This window comes from Ptychodera flava, chromosome 4 (genome assembly GCF_041260155.1).
Source record: "Ptychodera flava strain L36383 chromosome 4, AS_Pfla_20210202, whole genome shotgun sequence".
Lineage (NCBI taxonomy): Eukaryota > Metazoa > Hemichordata > Enteropneusta > Ptychoderidae > Ptychodera > Ptychodera flava.
This window is the reverse complement of record NC_091931.1, coordinates 44,362,639-44,382,859: the sequence shown is the minus strand read 5'-3', so window position 1 is coordinate 44,382,859 and position 20,221 is coordinate 44,362,639. Positions and strand designations below refer to the sequence as shown.

Below are 20,221 nucleotides of genomic sequence, written 5' to 3'. Positions count from 1 at the left end.
TGCCTTTGGAAGCTTTATGTGCGTCAGTATTTATACTTAAACTGTTTACCCTCTAAGCTAAACTGACCCACCTCTGATCCTAGCAAGTTCTTGCTGAAGAAAAAAACAATTCACATGTATGTACTGGTATAAAGTTGACACAAAGAATTTGTCAGAAATTCCTAGATTAACTCCAGAATTCCAAAATATTGCAGGTCAGAGGTTATCAGTTTGTAAATCAATGTCCTCTGGTGGTTTCATGGCAATGGCCATGGCAATGGTCATGGTTCATTACAGATGTGCTCATAAATATGTGATTTGCAGTATTTCAACACCAGTTTAAGATTAAACCATTTACAAATGTTACAAAACCTTCATCAAGCATGAATTATGATTTATCTCCCATCTGTATTTTTCAAATGATTTCAGTTGAGTGCATAATCAGACACTACCTGCTGAACTTAGAATCCTGCACTCATACACTGATACTAAATATCAAATCAACAGCGCCCTCTAGTGTTCCAAAAAATTCAATTAAATTGCAGATACTGGATTATCAATATGAGAACAGTATGTTTTTGAATGAATGGTTATTATGTTAACCTAAATATATACATTTTACGATGATGGTGTACAAATTCCTAGTTGCAAACATTGTTGTGGATTGAGGGACGGTGTCTCAACAAAGTTATTTTGATCATATGTTACTGCAATAATTCATTTCTGCTCCTAAACTTTTACAAACTTACAAAATCTCCATGTGTACTCTCTCCATGGCATCATTTGCCATTAATAAATTCAACTACAACAATTGCACAGAAATAAATATTTGTATTTATATAACATATCATATTTGACAATTATGGAGAATTAGATGTATGAAACTTAAAGGGATACAGTGGTCGGAGCTACATTCAAAGGTCGTATGGGACCCATACAACCAATGTAACACTGTATCCAAGGTACCATGGTGATTGACGAAAGTAAAAACATGTCTGTCATAATCTACATCATATAATTTAAATGTTGCAGCTATGATGATGAGGTGTATGTAGATATTGTGACGAAAAACATTGCTTGTATTCAAGAAACTCGTAGTTCTGACAACCAACCTCTCAGTTACATACATATTAAATGTTACTTCATGCTCTAAGTAATTTTATGTTTACAATGCTCTGCTTTTCCATCAAGTACTTTAATTTCATGAAAAGATATCTGTATGCTTCGGTGTTATATATATGTGTGTGTACATATATATATATATATATATATATATATATATATATATATATATATATATATATATATATATATACCGGTATATACACGTACATACGTACACACATATATACATACACACATACATGAATACATACGCATGCATGCATACACACTGTTGAATTTCAATGTGGAGGACATGGACACTCATATCTGCATGCATACATGATTCATAAGTGTACAGTACACTCATGCATGGTATATTGGTGATTCTTGTACATGGAAATGAGAGCATGAGCGGTGATGAAAATGTCAATGTCACTTTCAAATTATCCACCACTGATTGGGTTACAGCTGCAGTCATTGTTGAAGGTTGTCATGGCAACTGATCTCATTTTTGGCTCCCTTGGACAGCGGTGCCTTCTCTATAAATATCATCAGGTTCAGACTGGAATGGTAGCTTTCGCAGTTTATACAAGAATGAGATCACCAAGGCAACTAGGAAGGCCTAAAACACAGATGAAAGAGACAGCCTGTTAATTTTGCAACCGACAACAATACAAGGACAATCTCGCTCAAATGTGTTACCCAGTCCGAGTTTTTCTTTAACAAAAACATAGAGAAGATATGTGTTCTCTGAGAATTAATTAATGTATTGTATTGTATTGTATTGTATTGTATCGTATCGTATCGTATCGACTATCGTATCGTATTGTATTGTATTATGGCGCTTTATGATGGGAATATGTCAATAATGTTCTTTCTTGTAGCATCTTGTGTAAGTAGGAAAAAGTTTTCTTACCTTAGATGGGTCCACGATGAAGGCCGATAAAAATAAAGACGTGCACTCAGTAATGAACCATTGTCTTGAAATCACCGGACCCCACTGTCGGCTGTACAGAATAACGAAGAAGATTGACGCCGATGACGAGAGGACCACCAGAATCCAGGCAGTAATTCCAAAGCAACGAGATTTTCTACTCGGCGATTTCTCTGTGCCTGCGTTTTGATCATCAGTCGGCGTTCCGGCAGTTTGAACGCTGGTGGAGGGAACAATCTTCAGATTCCTCGCCGACTTCTTGAACAAAGCAACCATTGCAGATGAGGCCGGAATGGTAATGAGGCTGCTGATGAGCGCGACATACACCGTGCCGAAGGAGAACGCACTACTGCCGATATTTACCGACTTGGTCGCCTGCACGTCATCCTCGGTGCCGTAGAACATGGCATTAGAAATCATAGCAAGGCACAGGATGGCCATGCAACAAGACAGGCGTTGGACTCGGGTGAAGTTACTGGGCATTTGTCGGCTGATCAGGGAACCCCAAAGGTATTCATCAAAGATTTGAACACGAAGATGGCTTGTGAACAGGTGGGCATATGTCACCATTGTCTTTTCATCAGAAACGCTGATTGTCTGTACTGCTCCCTCACCGACAGCGCCCTCTCTGATCCACTTGTAGTGAAAAAAATGATACCTGTAAGAAATATGAAAAGGTGAATCGAATGAACCGATGTCGTTGCATTGTTAGAAGTTACAGCATAAATTCAAAGTTAGTCTGCATGGCAGGGCTGTATGTTACCGGCTACGCCTTCCACTACACGCAAAGCCCGTACCATACCATCCTGCCATGGTCATGCTGAGGTGTTACTCAAAGTATGCCGGTCCTACCATAGCAGCTGGCATCCTCTTATTATATTGGAGAGCGAATCCAGTACTATAAGGACAAACGACACTCATCGTTGGCCAATGAAGATACATTTTCCAGAACCTGCCCTTCTCTTTCCAGGTCTGGCATCCCCATCTAGTTGTCGTATGGAGATCATGTAAACTGATATTTCAACTTTTCAGTCGTTGAAATAGCTTAACATGTGTTTCTATGGTTGATCGTCGTTATCGACATAAAGTGATGCCATGCTACGATACAAACGTACACAACATCATGGAGGCACTCTCCAGCTTGTCAAGTCGCCCGAACACAAATGATGTTGTATATTTTTTTAATGGAATCAATCAACAACAAAAACATCAGTTAAAGCTATCTAGGAGACATTGTTCCGCAAGAAACAGGATAAAACATGGCGTTTTACTGTATCTACATGAACAAACGTACCAGAACGACGACAACCAGCCCGGGAATGTGAAAGTCTACGTTTCACTTCTCAGAGCCAAGAAATCGAAAGATAAAACATTCAATAGTGGATGTCGTGAGGCCTCCCATGACTACACAGAAATTAAGAAAGTCTTGATTTGTCATGCCAACAGAATCTTGTTACAGAATTTACCAACCTGTCTTTAGTTAACATGTCGACAACTTCAATACTGTCCAGGAACCATTTGCCGTCATCCGCACCTTTTTCTCCAAGAAGTCTGATTTCCACAGACTTGATACCTTCAAGATGATCTCTTGTAGACACAAGAAAGCTGCGTACACTGCCGGTTGTCAGGCGCTTTATAAATTGGAAAATAAACGATGCAAGACGTCACTGGCATCAAGTTAACGGCTGTAAGGCGGAGGGGTCTTTCTGAATTTTTGGTGACAATTGAAGCGGCCCCAACGTTCAACAAGCCTATATGAAATGCCACTGATGTGGTTTAGTTGTGGACACAAGAAAGCTGCGTACACTGCCGGTTGTCAGGCGCTTTATAAATTGGAAAATAAACGATGCAAGACGTCACTGGCATCAAGTTAACGGCTGTAAGGCGGAGGGGTCTTTGTGAATTTTTGGCGACATTTGAAGCGGCCCAACGTTCAACAAGCCTATATGAAATGCCACTGATGTGGTTTAGTTGTTCATTTTCACGGTTTTTTTTCGGTTTGTAAGGGTTTCATATTTCAGTAGACTGAAAGATCCGTCGCTCGAAGACGCTCTCTACGCTCCCCTCTTAGGAGGGGAGCGTAGAGAGCGCCCTCGAGCGACGGATCTTTCAGTCTAATATTTCAGATGACAGATACAAAAAGTGACGTGGATAGAAAGACTTGCATTGCATTCATGAGCTCTTTCATTGCATTCAAGGTTTCAACTTTATTTCCTGATATACGAAATACCAATTTCGTAAACGTAAGTGAAACAAATACATGACGCAGTTTTACCGAGAACCCTCATAAGCCAAAACAGTATTCGCCACATCACTATCTTTAAGCATCAAAGTTGACTTAAGCTCTTGTTTGTACAGAATGCTTCTACAGGCAAGGGGTTAAAGGGCCGTTGAAGCCAATTTATGCGAGAGAGAGAGAGAGAGAGAGAGAGAGAGAGAGAGAGAGAGAGAGAGAGAGAGATTTTTTACCAGGCGTTTATTTGTGTCGACAAGTCTTATAATCCTGCTTTTGTCGTCGTCATTAAAGAGTTGAAGGGCAACTTCATTAGCAGTACCAGCACCAGGTCTCAAGCCAGTGAACACCGTTATGCGATAATAGTAACTTTCGTCGACAGAGTTGAACGCTTGAGGCGCTGACCTCCACTAAATGATTGGTCAAGAACATGAATAAGGGTAACTAAACTGTGTAGACACTTTCGTCGAAGTAAACACACACACTCACACATACATACATACATACATACATACATACATACATACATACATACATACATACATACATACATACATACATACATACATACATACATACACACATACATACATACATGTAAACACATACATCATATATACATCATATATATATATATATATATATATATATATATATATATATATATATATATAATATATATACAGTGTGGTGTGTGTGTGTGTGTGTGCTGTGTGTTGGGATAGAAAGGTAGTTAGTAATTAGGTAAATAGATGTCGTTTAGGTGAATGAGACAATTTATATGTACATTTTACAAAACTGACAAATGAAGCACACCTTTTGAGCGTCTATTAAAATATGATATTTGAAACTTTACTTACATTCAGCAGGTCTTGTTTGTCTTTTTTGCGCATTAAGATGACCAGCAGTATGTAGATGAGTAGGAGTACGGTTAGTGTAACCAGTACCAGGATACTGTTCTCCACACCCGCATTGAAAACTGTTGTAAAATCTATCTTGTTGACGGGTACTACGAAATCAGCCGCTGTGAATGACGTCAGATGGTTGCATTGGCAAATCAGGTACTCGTCGGTTGATCGATCTAGATCAGGCTAAAATATAAAACGATGGAGACGCGAGCAGTGAATCCATGGGGTTGTACAATTTCATCAAGACTGCGATTGCCTTTACATGCGCTTTGCACGGAAAAAATCAGACACGTGCTTTAATGGCATGTCACTTGGACAGAATTTTGATCGAATGCATCGAGAGAAATCGACAGTATTGATGACTACAGAGAAGTAGGAATGTATGGGGAGAGTCTACCATTAGTTTGACCAGAGTATGGTCTACCTGGTTGGTTTCAATGTGATAGTCTATGCCATGGATGTTAACCATGAGGATACTACCATCTGAAAAAATGTCGTTGAAATGGTTCTTACTCAACTACGTACTTTACACACGAGGATTATCAGAAATTCTTACCCAACATCCGTCACTTTGCCATCTCCTGTTCGTTTTATTCCAGTACACACAGGCAGAATACGACAATGCGACGGCCAAAGTATGGGTTGTCCCATTTTCAGCTGGAAAAAAACGAGATGTCCTTTTGTCAGAGGGGTTAAAAGAAAATTAATCTATTTAATCTATTTGATGTTTTTTGAGCTAGAGTTTTGCTTGAACACGTTTCATTTGTCCTGGATTGTCGAAGGTATTTTTAATTTAGGGGAATTTATTGTGGTACAATAGCTATAATAGGTCTCTAATTATTCTTTTGATTTTGAAGATGATATGTACATATTGTAGACGCGACAGTACAAAAACAGCGCTATTTAACAATGCATGCTGGGTAAGCGATCGAGAAAGACACCTATCTTGTGTGTGTGTAATTTTTGAAAACCTTCATGTTTGGTGACGGTTCATGTGACGGTAGTGTTACGTACATATTTGTGAGGAAAAAAATTAAAGTCTTCACTACATCCTCGTAAAGAAGTAAGCTTTATCGTTGACTCTCGCGAACATAAGTCATTCTTCAAAGCTGTTTTCTCAATATCTTGCAAAAAGGGTCTACACATCGTGGCTGTCATTGACATCATATTGGCGGAACATCAAATGTGATATTATTAATTGAAATACCAGAATCTAAAGAACAAGTTAATGTGCGTATAAAATAGACATCAACAAAATTGTAGTTCATACAATACTTTGTGAGCTGTATTGATGTTTATGATTGGATGAACTCGTTTTTTTCTAATTCATATCTATTGTATGATCGAAGCCATGCCTTCAAGGCATTGTTAGAAAACCCTTATACTGACAATAGCATTCTCTCTAGCTGTCTTTTTACTTTCGTCAATATCCAAGATACAAGAAGGCATAGAATAAGCTGTATCCAAGGCGATGGCTATTGTAGGTTTGTTTTCAACGAAATAAATTATATGTAATTGCAATGGAGTTCAGTCTTACTTGTAAAGAGGCATATATCTTGTCTTTGTGGATGCCACATCAATTTGGTATGTACCTATTTATATGCAAATTAGTTGGTAGTTTAGGTTGCACTGTACTTTATTAGATCCTGGTATTTAAAATCATTAATATCGCATTTGATGTTCCGTCGGTGTAGTGGCAACGACCGCTACGGTGTGTACACCTGAAAGTAAGATATTGAGGAGAAAAGGTTACCTCGAAACACGATATTTACTGCAATCGACGGCTATTACTGTATGCGTTTTTAGCTCCCATAGCCATATGTATATATGGCAATGGAAGCTATTCTTATAGGCTAGGAAAATGTCTGTATGTATGTATGTCTGTATGTCTGTATGTCTGTATGTCTGTACGTCTGTATGTCTGTATGTCTGTATGTCTGTCCGTCAACATCAAAAACTCCAAAACCGCTGTACATTTCATCTTGATATTTGGTGTGTACATGAATGATGGGCTGTAGATGAGATTTTGTTCAAATGAAGTTGTCATTGCCAAAAATATGCAAATTAAGTGAAAAAATGTAAAAACAGTCAAAATTGAAAAAACTCAATAACCACTGAGCAGATTACATGAAAAATTAGCATGTAAGTACTTTGGGCTGACATGAAATGATTGTGCGCATCTTGGGTCAGTATCTTGGACTTGCTATTTTTCATGAATTTTTTTGTAATTTTCTCCCATTTTTGGTCAAAAAATCTCCTGCTCTGAAACCACAAGTCCGATTGATTTGAAACTTGGTATGGAAGTGCATAGGAGTGACCTTTCCCAAATTTGGGCAAATCGTGGTGAAATTTGCATATTTTTAGTTTACACGTCCATAGACTCCCATGTATAAGGCAGATCTCCATAGACTCCCATGTATAAGGCCACAAAAAATAAAAATTTAGTTTCTCATCGTATTCATATTGCAAAAAGGATGCAGTGACACAATTTTTAGTCCCCACGGATGAAGTCCAGTGAGCTTATAGATTGGGTCATGTCCGTCTGTTCGTCCATCCGTGAGTCCATCCGTTCACGCAGATATCTCGGATATTTTGACAAAATGTCATGTGACCTTGATGACCTTTGATCTCAAATATACATATTTGTCCATAACTCAGTAACCACAAGTGCTACCACCCTTCATATATGGTATGATTGGACAGCTTATGACGCCACAAATTGTACCTCATTAATTATGCACATATCTAATTTTGAGCGAGCCAATAGAGCTAGAGGTCTGATTTTTGGTATATAGGGATAACTTAGCAAAACAATTTTTTTGACAAAATGTCATGTGACCTCGGTGACCTTTGACCTCAAATATACATATTTGTCCATAACTCAGTAACCACAAGTGCTACAGCCTTCATGTATGGTATGATGGGACACCTTATGACACCACATATTGTACCTCATTAATTATGCGCATATCTAATTTGAGCGAGCCAATAGAGCTAGAGGTCTGATTTTTGGTATATAGGGATAACTTAGCAAAACAATTTTTTTTGACAAAATGTCATGTGACCTCGGTGACCTTTGACCTCAAATATACATATTTGTCCATAACTCAGTAACCACAAGTGCTACAGCCTTCATGTATGGTATGATGGGACACCTTATGACGCCACATATTGTACCTCATTACTTATGCGCATATCTAATTTGAGCGAGCCAATAGAGCTAGAGGTCTGATTTTTGGTATATAGGGATAACTTAGCAATACAATTTTTTTGACAAAATGTCACGTGACCTCGGTGACCTTTGACCTCAAATATACATATTTGTCCATAACTCAGTAACCACAAGTGCTACACCCTTCATGTATGGTATGATTGGACAGCTTATGACGCCACATATTGTACCTCATTAATTATGCACATATCTAATTTGAGCGAGCCAATAGAGCTAGAGGTCTGATTTTTGGTATATAGGGATAACTTAGCAAAACAATTTCTTTGACAAAATGTCATATGACCTCGGTGACCTTGACCTCAAATATACATATTTTTCCATAACTCGGTAACCACAAGTGCTACACCCTTCATGTTTGGTGTGATTGGACACCTTATGACGCCACATACTGTACCTCAATAATTATGTGCATATTTCATTCTGAGCGAGCCAATAGAGCTGGATGTCTGATTTTTGGTATATAGGGATAACTATAGGAGAGAAATTTTTTGACCAAATGTCATGTGATCTCGATGACCTTTTACCTAAAATATATGTTTATGTCAATAAATAAGTAACCACAAGTGCTATGTCCTTTGTATTTAGTAGGATGGGAGACCTTATGACAACACACGCTTTACCTCATTAATTATGTACACATCTAATTCTGGGCAAGCGAATAGAGCTAGAGGTCTGATTTTTGGCATATAGGGATTAATTTGCAATATAATTTTTTTTTTCCAAAATGTCATGTGACCTCGATGACCTTTGACCTTGATTATACATATATATGCATAACTCAGTAACCACAAGTTCTATACCCTCCAATTTTGATAGGATATTAGACCTTAAGATGTCACATCTTGTACCTCATTTATAATGCGCATATGTATTTCTTGGCTGGCCAATACTGCTAGAGGTCTGATCTTTTTTCCCGATTTAGAACCATAACTTAGACATGCCTCATGTGTTTCAAATTGGGAACAACGACATAGACCTATGTGCCCATAGATCTCAACATATACACTCCAGTGATACTTCTTATTGACCACATTTTCCTGCCCCATCAAGACTAATACTCCTATTACAAGTGGGGACTATGTCATTGTAAATGACTTGTTGAGTTAATGGTTGTATCACAGTATTCGATATATCTAATTCTGTATTTTTTCCATTTTATATTCTGAATAATTACATTAAACATATTTCACTGTCTCCAGTACATTTCATTTAAGTATTTTCACTTCATGCACTTTATCCCTTTCACACATGTTCAAATATCTGACCAGAGAACAAACACTAAATAGTCAGGATGGGAGCTACAGTGTCATTGACGCTATTTTAAATGTCTTGGATATTCATTTGGGTGTTCAAAGATTAGCATATCTGGTTTCCCGTTTTGAAGTGTCCATGCGAAAATCTTCAGTAGCCTGTAATTTCCACAAATTTTCCCAAAGAACTAGAAATATTTGCAAGAATGAGTTATCTCCGCAACACGACACTTAATTAATGGCAAGCTAATATATGCGTGTGAAAATTTTGTTTTGCACATTTATTTAAGTGTTCAAAGATTCGCAGATCTGGCTACCAGTTACTGAAATTTAGTTGAAAGTCTTCATGCAGTTCATGAAGAAGTCGGTATTTCCCACGCATTTCAGGAAGAAATATTACCAGCTAATTAAGCTCGGATTCGGAGATGAGTACATCAAGAGATATATGTCGTTATATCGTTGGGTAAATACAAAGTAAACAAGAAGAGTTTTTGTTTGATCCAAACTTCATTCTACGTTCGCAGGGGTCTATTGATGCAGGACGTTAGTTTTCACAGTTTGAGGTATAGTCAAGTGTTTATGATCATATTTCAGAAGTGTGCACTTGTAAATCATAAGGACTACTTTTTTTCTGGGAAGTAGTTGGTAAGAAACATCATCAGACATTGTAAAGAAATGAAGAAATTGCTTAGCTTTCGCCATAGGATAATTTTGTTTGACAAAGCTTTGATGTAGCCTTATTGAACGGGTATATATTATTGAAGAAGATTACCTATGTCAAGCTGAAAACTGTAAGACTGCTCATTGGACGTGTTCAAGTAGCCCAGTGTCTGTACTGAACCGCTAGAAACAATCCTTCGCCTTGATTTCGCGTCACCTGGACGAGTCATGTCATACTGCATACCAGTAACGTTAGACTGAAGAAAAACCTTGACTATTTGGACAGGACCGGTCACATCGAAGGAAAACTCCACAGTATTGCCACTGGATACTTCGAGATACTTCGCTTGAGGTATTGAAGAATTCACCTTGGTTACGTTGACTGTGATCATGTCCGCCATCTTGACAGGCTGCCCACTCAGATCAAATATCTCAAGGTCGACGACAGGTAACCTTGTCAGCTCTTCCGGAGAGTTACATTGGTGTGGATTCACCATTGACCCCATGAACTTGAAAACGAAATTAAGAAGGAAAGAGCGCGATAGCAAAAAGGAAGATAATAATACGTGTACTGCCTCCAGCCAATATGCAAGCGGAGAACCACTAACATATACATGCAAAGTATTCTTAAATTCTAAATCGTAAAGACTTACAAAAATATAACACATCACATAATATAACACATCACATTCTCTTACGGAAAATTCCCGAGAGTTGTGTTTCTCAGTGTCATTGCTTTGTGGACAAATTTGCACAGATTTGTTAGAATTTCTGTATCTGATGAATCCATAAGTCTTTTGAATTTATGGAAGTTCGGAACAACAAAACTCTCGGTAAACATTTATTCCTAAAACTTGCATAAAGTGGACATATTAGTAAAAAATGGTATTCATCTTCGATATCTTGTGACTTACAAATACTGCATGAATGTGGTCAGTACCCAGATGTCGCCCTTCCTCAATTGCTAAAGAATGACCCGGACATCTAAGTCTAGCAAATGACTGAATATATTTGCAGTGGCAGCTTAAAAAGGGTATTTTTCTGGTTCGAACAGACGAAAAGATTTGCTGCTTTGTGTATGATTTCTGATTTCTGTCAATTGCTATTGTCGTGTTCGCACTGCCCATGACAAACTATCAAATGCATTTGTGGTTTGACAAATGGGTTTGAAAAGGGAGACTAACGCTTACTATAGAAAGATTCCCGATTTTAAACTTCGGTATACTGCCTGACAAATCTCTTTATTCACTGAGACAACAGAAATGACTAATGGTTGGATTATATTCAAAGTTTGCAACTGCTCCTGATAATTACTCTTTGCTGAAACAACCCTCTTCTGTATCAGCGCAATGCGATATTCAAGGATAACCAAGACTAAATACAGAAATGAAAATTGTTGCTTTCGTAGAAAAATTGTATGTAGTACTAGTACCATACTCTTCATAATTGATAAAAATAATATTCATTAACAATTACTTGTGGTTTCCAAAAGGATCAGGTAAAAAGGATTGACATCATGTTGCTGTCTTAAAACCAAAGGAAAGTAAAATAATGACACTTCTCCGATGCCTCTTCAATATATGGACAAGTTGTAAGTGCTTTCAAATATATTTACCTTGCTAAATGCAACGGGTTCTGAATTGCCTGCCTGTCTGCTCGGTAATATGAAACCTCCCGCCGTCGAAGTCAGGTGTCTGTCACAGAAACCATCCTGGTCGCATCGTGTAACACTTGCTTGTATAATGGGAGACGTATATCCGACAGAATCGGGGGAGTCAAGAATTGATAAGGTTTCGTCTAGGCACGAATCCAGAGCGCCAAACAGTGTGTTTGTCAGGCGAACATCCTGGAATCACAAGAGTGAGGAAAATTCAGTAGATGCACAGGGGACCCGGAGATCTGGTTGTTGTTGTTGTTGTTGTTGTTGTTGTTGTTGTTGTTGTTGTTGTTGTTGTTGTTGTTGTTGTTGTTGTTGTTGTTGTCTGTGTTGTTGTTTATGTTTATTAGTCGTGTTGTTGTTATTGACAACAAAATTCAACGGACATAACAACAGTTATGTCCGTTGAATTTGGTTGTCAATAACAACAACACGACTAATAAACATAAACAACAATACAAACAACAAACAACAACAACAACAACCAGATCTCTTGGTCCCATGTGGTAAAAGCACAACAGTACAGGCAGGTACATGATATTTAGCGATGAGCGTACCGACTAGGACATGTACAGAGAAGTGAAATTCATGTAGAAATCCTCATCGATTTATATGATTAATATTGAGTACTGGCTATGTATGGAGAATTGATAGATTATATTAATTTCATAAGGGTACCCACAGTTTCACTGCATGACAACGGACGGCCATCTTGGATTAACAAGTGCTGCCTTGTCTCGATGACGTTGGAAACGGCATGAAAAATATCTGAAATTGAATGGAATTATTGTGTTACTGATAAGAAATAGCTCAGATGAAGGTAGAGTAGAGAGAGAAAAGGTTAGAAGACATTAGAGCAGTGGAAAAACATTACACTTAAAGTTGCATATTTCTTGGTTTTGTTTTCGATGGTTCTGACCGCTCATACATGTCATTCATGGTTGGTGTACATAAGACTGATTCAATTTATACAATGGACAGTATTAGGAGTGTTAATTTGTCGTTGAACTTATTCGCTCATCACGAGGGATGCCTCATTGACAACTTAAATACGCCATCCTTTTCAGTAGACAGAAATAACTAAATGCTAAACAAAACAAATTACCTGTTGTAATTTTCACCACCAAAGGTTTATAATTGTCGATAGTGTTCGGAATTTGGCTTAACATGACAATCACTTCGTCTATGAATTCCGTCCCTGTTACCTGTGGAAATTGTGAAAAAATACGTTCTCCAGAGTTTACCTGTTCACGGATCACAATAGTGCTCAACTATATTCTGTAGTTTGAGTCTCGCTGCTGCAGCATACTGAAGTCCATTTGAGTAATTTTGAAAAGAATAGGTCGACATCAAAAGTTTGTGCAGGGCATTGAGGTTCAGTAAATTCATACAAATTTCAGAGAGAATGAAATTCACAATCCGCAAGCGGTTGTCGACAACACAGATAGGATAAGACATTGAACTAACCAATAGGTATATTGCATGAAATTCACAATCCGCAAGCGGATATAAGGGTACAGTTAGGATAACACATCGAAGTAACCAGGAAGTCTATCACATTAAATCTATTGTTACCCAACTTCAAAGTTAAGTGTTTTCCATTTTATCGGTATTTACTATCCATTGTTGGTAATAATTCAACTATAATGACGGCAAATTAAAGATAATGTTATCCCTACCCAGGAAGGCGATTAATTGTCTTAGCTAGGGATCATTCTAACGTCATGCCATACTTACCTGTGTTTCTGGGAGAAGTTCTTCGAACGAGGTGACCGAAGTAATACCAACAAGAGCCTGGGCAGCTTGCTCGACAAATACTGAGTCTTGGGTACTGATGCTGAATGCAGGGCGTGAGATATCCATCAAAGATTCTCTTAGCTGAAGTGTAAAACGCGTATTTTAGCGAAACAAGGTTCATGTAAGCGAGTCACGATCATATAAGAAAATAATTTTCATCATTTCACGGTGTTGTGACAAGTATCCTCGGACTATTACAAGTCCGCCGATTGTTTTCTTAGACGTAGAGGGACAGTACCATGACGGAGAGTAATAACGTAGAACCTCACCTCACGTAAAGCTTGTCATTTAGCTAACTTAATTCAGCAGCCATTTTGAAGTCATGCGTAAGTTAATTGTCGATAATATGACTACAATACATTCTATAGCTAACATGCAAGACGATATACCGAATCTCACCTGTTGTATAGTTTCCATGCTGATTGCAGTTTGGTTCTAATTTGAAAAAAAGGGACACAAAATAAATTGTATTTCGCATTTTGTTCCGGCGCTCACGTTTTCTTGCGTATCTATTCGGCACAACTGACTTAGGTACGTCAGGCCTATTAAAGTCTTTAGCAAAGAAAGCCATCTATAAAACGAGGATGTCAGCGTAAGAACCAATCAGCTGCTAATAAAGACATAGACCGCCTTCACTATTATTGTTGTTTTTGTGTCCACTTCCGAAATATCGCCATTATTTCCGTTCTACATGTAAAAATTACCGACATTGCTGCTACATGAAGAATGGCAGCTTGGTAGAAGCTTGTTTTGATATGATTGAAGTAATCTCCGACTATAATGACAGAAAACAGACTGCGACAAAAAATGGATGTGAGTTTATGGCGATGAACGACATCGATTGAAGCAACAAGTCATACTGCTGGCGCTCATACCTGTGATTTCCTTAGAAATTATAACAATTGTCTTATTAACACCATTGCTTGTAATCTTAGATATGTATACGATGCCGAAAGTGTTCGTCGGCGCACTTACCTTAACCCATTTATTCAATGTACAAGTGATGACGTCAATTTCATGGAGTACCGCGCTGATGTCGGCAGAAGTGAGATTGCCCGCGTTGATTTCGGCTGCGAGGTCACTCACCATTGTTTGCAATAGGAGAAGGTTTTTATCGTTTAATTCATCATCTAGGACCTACATTAAACGAAAGACCACAATCAGCTTAGTCGACATGATAATTTTTGTACCGGCTACAATAATTTCACCAGTGGACCTTGCCTCATCGGCCTGCGTGTACACGTCTTCGGGCACTTAAAGGCATGGGTTGGCACCAGATTGTCTCATCAGAAATTTACCGACCAGCTTACAATTTCAATGGAAAACAAAAGGCTATCACACCTCCATAATCCTCTTACAGACTAGAACAAAGGCGATCCCAGGGATCGAGAACAGTGCCTTTAAGATAGGAAACAAAAGCCATTGCAAGGCTTACATTACGGCTGATTTTGTCTGTTGATTAACACCTTGCAATTGATTGAAAATACGCTCTTTGACGGAGACGGTGAGAAAATTTAATTTACCTTACACAGATGAACAAGATATCCTTTGTTTGCATGAGAAGAGCCGCCGGAAAATAGGAGTTCCGTCAAAGGGTCACGGGGTAAATTATTTGAGTTCTGAAGGTCGGATCAGGGATTTGGGAAAATGTCGGTCATTCAAAGCATCCAAATGTTGATGCTATACTTTGAAATGAAAGTAATGATATGTAATACTCTTCTGAAAATCGGGGGAAATGTTGTGAACTCTTGAGTTTTCTGAGAAGAAAGTCAGATCCTATAGTGGCGTTACGAACCACTGCCTGTAGACTGAACATCATTTAGAGCTCGCTTGGCTCTCCTCGGGCTGTAGTTACTGGCCATCACCATCGCCTTTATCCCACGATCTACGCAACAGTCTGCCAGAATTTCTTCAGTTCATTCTGTTTTTACATTTATATGCCCACAGTTTAGTGCAAGTCTAAGCATTTACTATAAACCAGATAATTTTCGCAAGCAGGTGATTAATTCGATATTCAAGATTTCTGTCGCGAAGAAGTTAGTTTTAAAGAACAGCGCTTTACAACTTGGCTTTACTAATTTTGGCTGAAGCAAGCTTGAATTTCGTTGATGTAATCACAACATGAAAACTTCTTAAGCGATCAAGAATGGGGCTACACAGCGCCGATTGTAAGACAAAATCGTTTCAATAAAAAAATCCGCTTCCGTTTGCATAGGAATGAGCAACAACTTGAATGGTTTCTTTCTTTATGAGTTATATTAGAATACCTGCACTGTGGTGGTGCTAACTGCGTACGCTCCGTATACGTCATAGATTTTATAAATCAATTCAACGTTGTGTGATGTTTCCTCGGCACCACAAGGCAGTCGAAGATATACCGTTGAGTTCGTACCCCTGTGAACGAACCGACCAATGTCCGTAGACGACAGATCGCGTGCTCTCAGTTCATAGGTCAATCCATCCGTGTTGCCGTCTATTTCGTCCAGGCAGTAGCACGCGTGTTCTACCGACGTCATGTTTTTGCCATCTTTCCAGTCGTGACATGAAGCTACAAATGTGTCTAGCAGGGCTGAACCTACGTAGAAAACACGGAGGACGATGTCACAATTTACTTACACTTAAATCATAAAAAAGTGTGTATGATTTATATTTTAATACTTACATTTGAGTTGAAGACTGAAGAACTAAAGTTTCCGAAACGCTTCACTTTCCGCAGACGGGATGCCTAACGAAAGATATGCCTTTTGTGCAGAAAAGGACGACCAGGAGGAGCTCTGGTAGGATTATCCAGGCCGTTATGACATCCCGCGCGATGCAATACGAGAGTTTGCCGCCCAAGTTGAAAGTCTTACCCGTGTACATTCCACAATGATTCATTGTCAGGCAATTTCTTGACAAATTGAGGAATTTTTACCGTTATACCATTGCAAGTTCAGGTTTTCTTTGGACATGGGTCCGGACATTCCTATGTTATGAACCCATATCTACTTATTTCAGATGAAAGTCGATCTATTATTAGGATTTTTTTTTCGCGGCCGGCAGGCAAATATCCCAACATCCTTCAATGGATTAAAAGCCCCTCCCCTTGTGGCTGGACAGTTTAAACGAAATGCTTGCACACTAAGTTTGAAAATATGTTGACTTATATTTCCAATATCAGCACTAGATCATATGACAGAGTATTTCGATGTAAAACTAGTTGACTTTGAAGCGCAAATTCAATATCAACAGTTCCTGGGAATGCGTCGTGTCAAAGTGGTGTCATTCTCAAAGGTCTGGCCCTTGTCCAGACAGTTAATTGCTCCTGTAGCGAGAACATGACGTAGAGTGGCTACGTGCTGTGGGTCCATAGCTGTGGTGTTTTCGGACGGGATTCCTGCCTTTTACGGGCTGGTTTTGACTTTTTACGATTTTAACCCGTGGTGGCGGGGTTAAAATCGTAAAAAGTCAAAACCAGCCCGTAAAAAGGCAGGAATCCCGTCCGAAAACACCACAGCTATGGACCCACAGCTAAGTGGCTACGTGTTCCGTACGCGGAACGTTCTGCACAGACGCGGATTAAGACTTGACTTGCACCGTCGCTTGGCTTTCCTCGGCAGCCTTAACTGGCTGGCTAAGCAAGGTTCGCATGTCCGTGTGCCATCGCTTTCACTTAACGATCTACGTGACAGCCTACCACTGATGCGATAGTCTGCTGAAGATTATTCCTTTGCTCTGTTTTGATTTTTATATGTCCATAGCCTTGAAGCAAGTCTAGATTAAGACGTGCCGACTCACATACCCGATTCAAAAAGTCGCATTGCCCAAAGATTTTTCTCTGAATACGATTGGAACTAATTTGGGATAATTGGATCTTCATCTTTTTCAAATTTATCAAAATTCTTAGGTGCCCTATCGCTGACTGTTGCAATTTAACAAATTACTCATAAAAACAAGTGTGTAAGCATAAAGCTGCAATAATTGTAGACCTGGTAAGACTTGGCCATGCGGCTTGGGCTTCTGTCTTGCGGCTCTCGCTATGCCCCAACCACAGTTGCGAGTGGAGTGATACGTACCGGCCGCCGCGTACTATGCATGCATAGTACGCGGCGGCCGGTACGTATCACTCCACTCGCAACTGTGGCCCCAACCAGGGCCACAATACAATCCAATACCTGGCCACGTAAAACCATCGGTGCAGATCTACACTGAACGCTCAAGGCACACACGGGGCCGCATTATCCCAGAATCTCGCCTTACCGTGTGCAAATTTCACGATAATCCTGCTTCCGGATAATGTTGGAATAGTTGTAACCTAGCATCGATGGTCAACTGTACTCCTTGCAGCTGAAAAATGACAGTTTAATGACTCGGGCACAAAGTCAAAAGTTCTTTTACCGATTCCATGATGCAGTGCGCGCCAGGGTATACAAAGCGTACGTTACGCATAATAAACACCTATTACCTGGTCATGAGGGCTGTAGCGCCCGTTTATTACCCCGAGGGGCCGTGCGTTTCAAGAAACACATCGCCATTCCCCGGGCCGGAGGCCGAGGAGTATAGCCATGTGTTTATGGCAACACACGGCCACGAGGGGTAATAAACGGGCGCTATAGCCCGAATAAAGACCAGATTATGGGTGTTTTATAACGCAGCACACGCTCATGCTGTATTATGTGTAGCGCATATCGACACGATCATCGTGTCGATAGAGAAAAATGTTTTATCGACACGATGATCGTTTGTCGATAACCAAATTTTGTGTGTTTTCAGAATTGATATTGAGCAAGTTGAGGGGAGAATGAATGGACATGATGGCGATCTCGTTCCAATCTCACACTGGGTTCATAACAATAGCATGGCAATTAAAACCACTAAAACAAAATAGATGATTTTTGCGTCTCCCCCCAATATTTTTCACTTAGCCGACTCTGATATTTCATTTCAAATAGACAACATTTTAAAGTGAAACCTAAGTCCAGCGAATTTCATCACTCGTCCCTTTTGATAGGACCCTTGAATAAAATACAGCTCGAATTTGCGACATAATTGCATGCGCTGACGACTACGGCCCGACGAAAACTGAAGTTGAAGTAGACGACATTTATGATAGTAATCTCGGAATCCCATGGGCGCGACAGGGCTCATGGAAGGAGCGTGCGTGACGTCGTCGGCGATACAGACGATCGGAGCTGGCAGCTGGAGGAGTACGGTGAACTGTTCAGCGCGTTCGTAAGACGACTATGGAGAGTTCGGACAGCGATATTTCTTACATCGAGTACTACTTTTCCCCGACTGAAATCAAACAATACCAATTTGAACAAAGATATGTAATAATGGGAGAGCATCTTCACACATCGTTCATATCTTGGTTGTTTGCGTTTTGTGTATGATTATGTTTATACTGTAAGTGTATATTATATTATATTATATCATGCTACCGTGCGCCATTCTGATTGGACGAGAGCTCATTCCACCGATGCTAAAATACTGTTTTAGCACTGATAGCAGTGCTAAAACGGGCCCCTAAACCAGCATTTTCGAAAATTGCCTGGTCGGTGCATTTGAACGGACCTATCTAAACCATAGACCCTCGAGAAAGACCGAATTGAAACAGTCCACTTTGTTTCAAAGACCGAAGACCGAATTTTGATACACAGATAAAGCGTGGGTCTGTAACTCACCTCTTGGTGTATATAAGTTGGGATCGATGATGAAAGACATCTCTGAAGCAGCACGTTTGGGGTATGATGCACACAAATATTAGGGCGACAGCGCACCGTGCACTTTCCGGGAGTCGAGACGCGATATATCCTAGTACCGCTCTTTAAAATGAAGATAGTATTCGTTCATACACAAATAAATTGACATTTCCTCACAGTAACGGTATGTCAGATATTATTTACCAAAGTTTGGGCTATAAAGATCGGGATGTCCGATGTAGACCAAGAAGTTCAAAATAACAATGGGATGACTCCTGGCGACTGCGACGATATTTGACATCAAATGCAACGAGCAGTGTCAGCGTCCAGATCTCCCTGCATCGGGCAACACACTCAGAATCTGCACAACTGTTCATCACAGTTGCAGTCATCGCAAGTCTGGATTATTTTAAAACTGCTTGTTTTCTGGTACAACTTAAGTCCAAATTATCCATCAAAAATAGATCCTGCCTGTAACTTCACTGTGCCACCACTGAATGTCGCGACGGTATGCGGTACAGAATGAGACAAATCTATTTTTAGTATGCCAAAAAAGCCAGGACTATTGTTCTTATGTAAATTTACGAAAAAATTGTTACTTTTTTCTTTTGATTTGAACTCTTGACCCATTTTCTTTGTGTGAGTGCAGCAGGTATAGTGTTGCATGCGAATAAAATGCAATGTCGATATGGACGTAATGCGTACTTATCGTAGGATACTGTGTGCCTGTACGGGATTCCAACTTATAAAAATGCTTGGTCTCGGGCGCAGAATTTCCGACGTTCG

General features: G+C 39.4%; 1 protein-coding gene across 1 annotated transcript in view; it reads right to left on the bottom strand.

The window, feature by feature from the left end:
• Window positions 1-1,463: 1,463 nt before the first annotated feature.
• LOC139131906 (polycystin-1-like protein 2) overlaps window positions 1,464-20,221 on the bottom strand; it is a 28,031-nt gene continuing 9,273 nt past the window's right edge. Inside the window, exons 4-17 of the mRNA XM_070698219.1 lie at window positions 16,022-16,329; window positions 14,730-14,891; window positions 14,154-14,189; window positions 13,695-13,835; window positions 13,063-13,162; window positions 12,640-12,725; window positions 11,916-12,146; window positions 10,413-10,809; window positions 5,715-5,815; window positions 5,111-5,341; window positions 4,487-4,660; window positions 3,488-3,648; window positions 2,000-2,675; window positions 1,464-1,705 (exon numbers count right to left, since the gene is read on the bottom strand). Coding sequence (XP_070554320.1) covers window positions 1,589-1,705; window positions 2,000-2,675; window positions 3,488-3,648; window positions 4,487-4,660; window positions 5,111-5,341; window positions 5,715-5,815; window positions 10,413-10,809; window positions 11,916-12,146; window positions 12,640-12,725; window positions 13,063-13,162; window positions 13,695-13,835; window positions 14,154-14,189; window positions 14,730-14,891; window positions 16,022-16,329 — 2,921 coding nt within the window. The 3' untranslated portion in view covers window positions 1,464-1,588. The remainder of the gene's footprint in view (window positions 1,706-1,999; window positions 2,676-3,487; window positions 3,649-4,486; window positions 4,661-5,110; window positions 5,342-5,714; window positions 5,816-10,412; window positions 10,810-11,915; window positions 12,147-12,639; window positions 12,726-13,062; window positions 13,163-13,694; window positions 13,836-14,153; window positions 14,190-14,729; window positions 14,892-16,021; window positions 16,330-20,221) is intronic.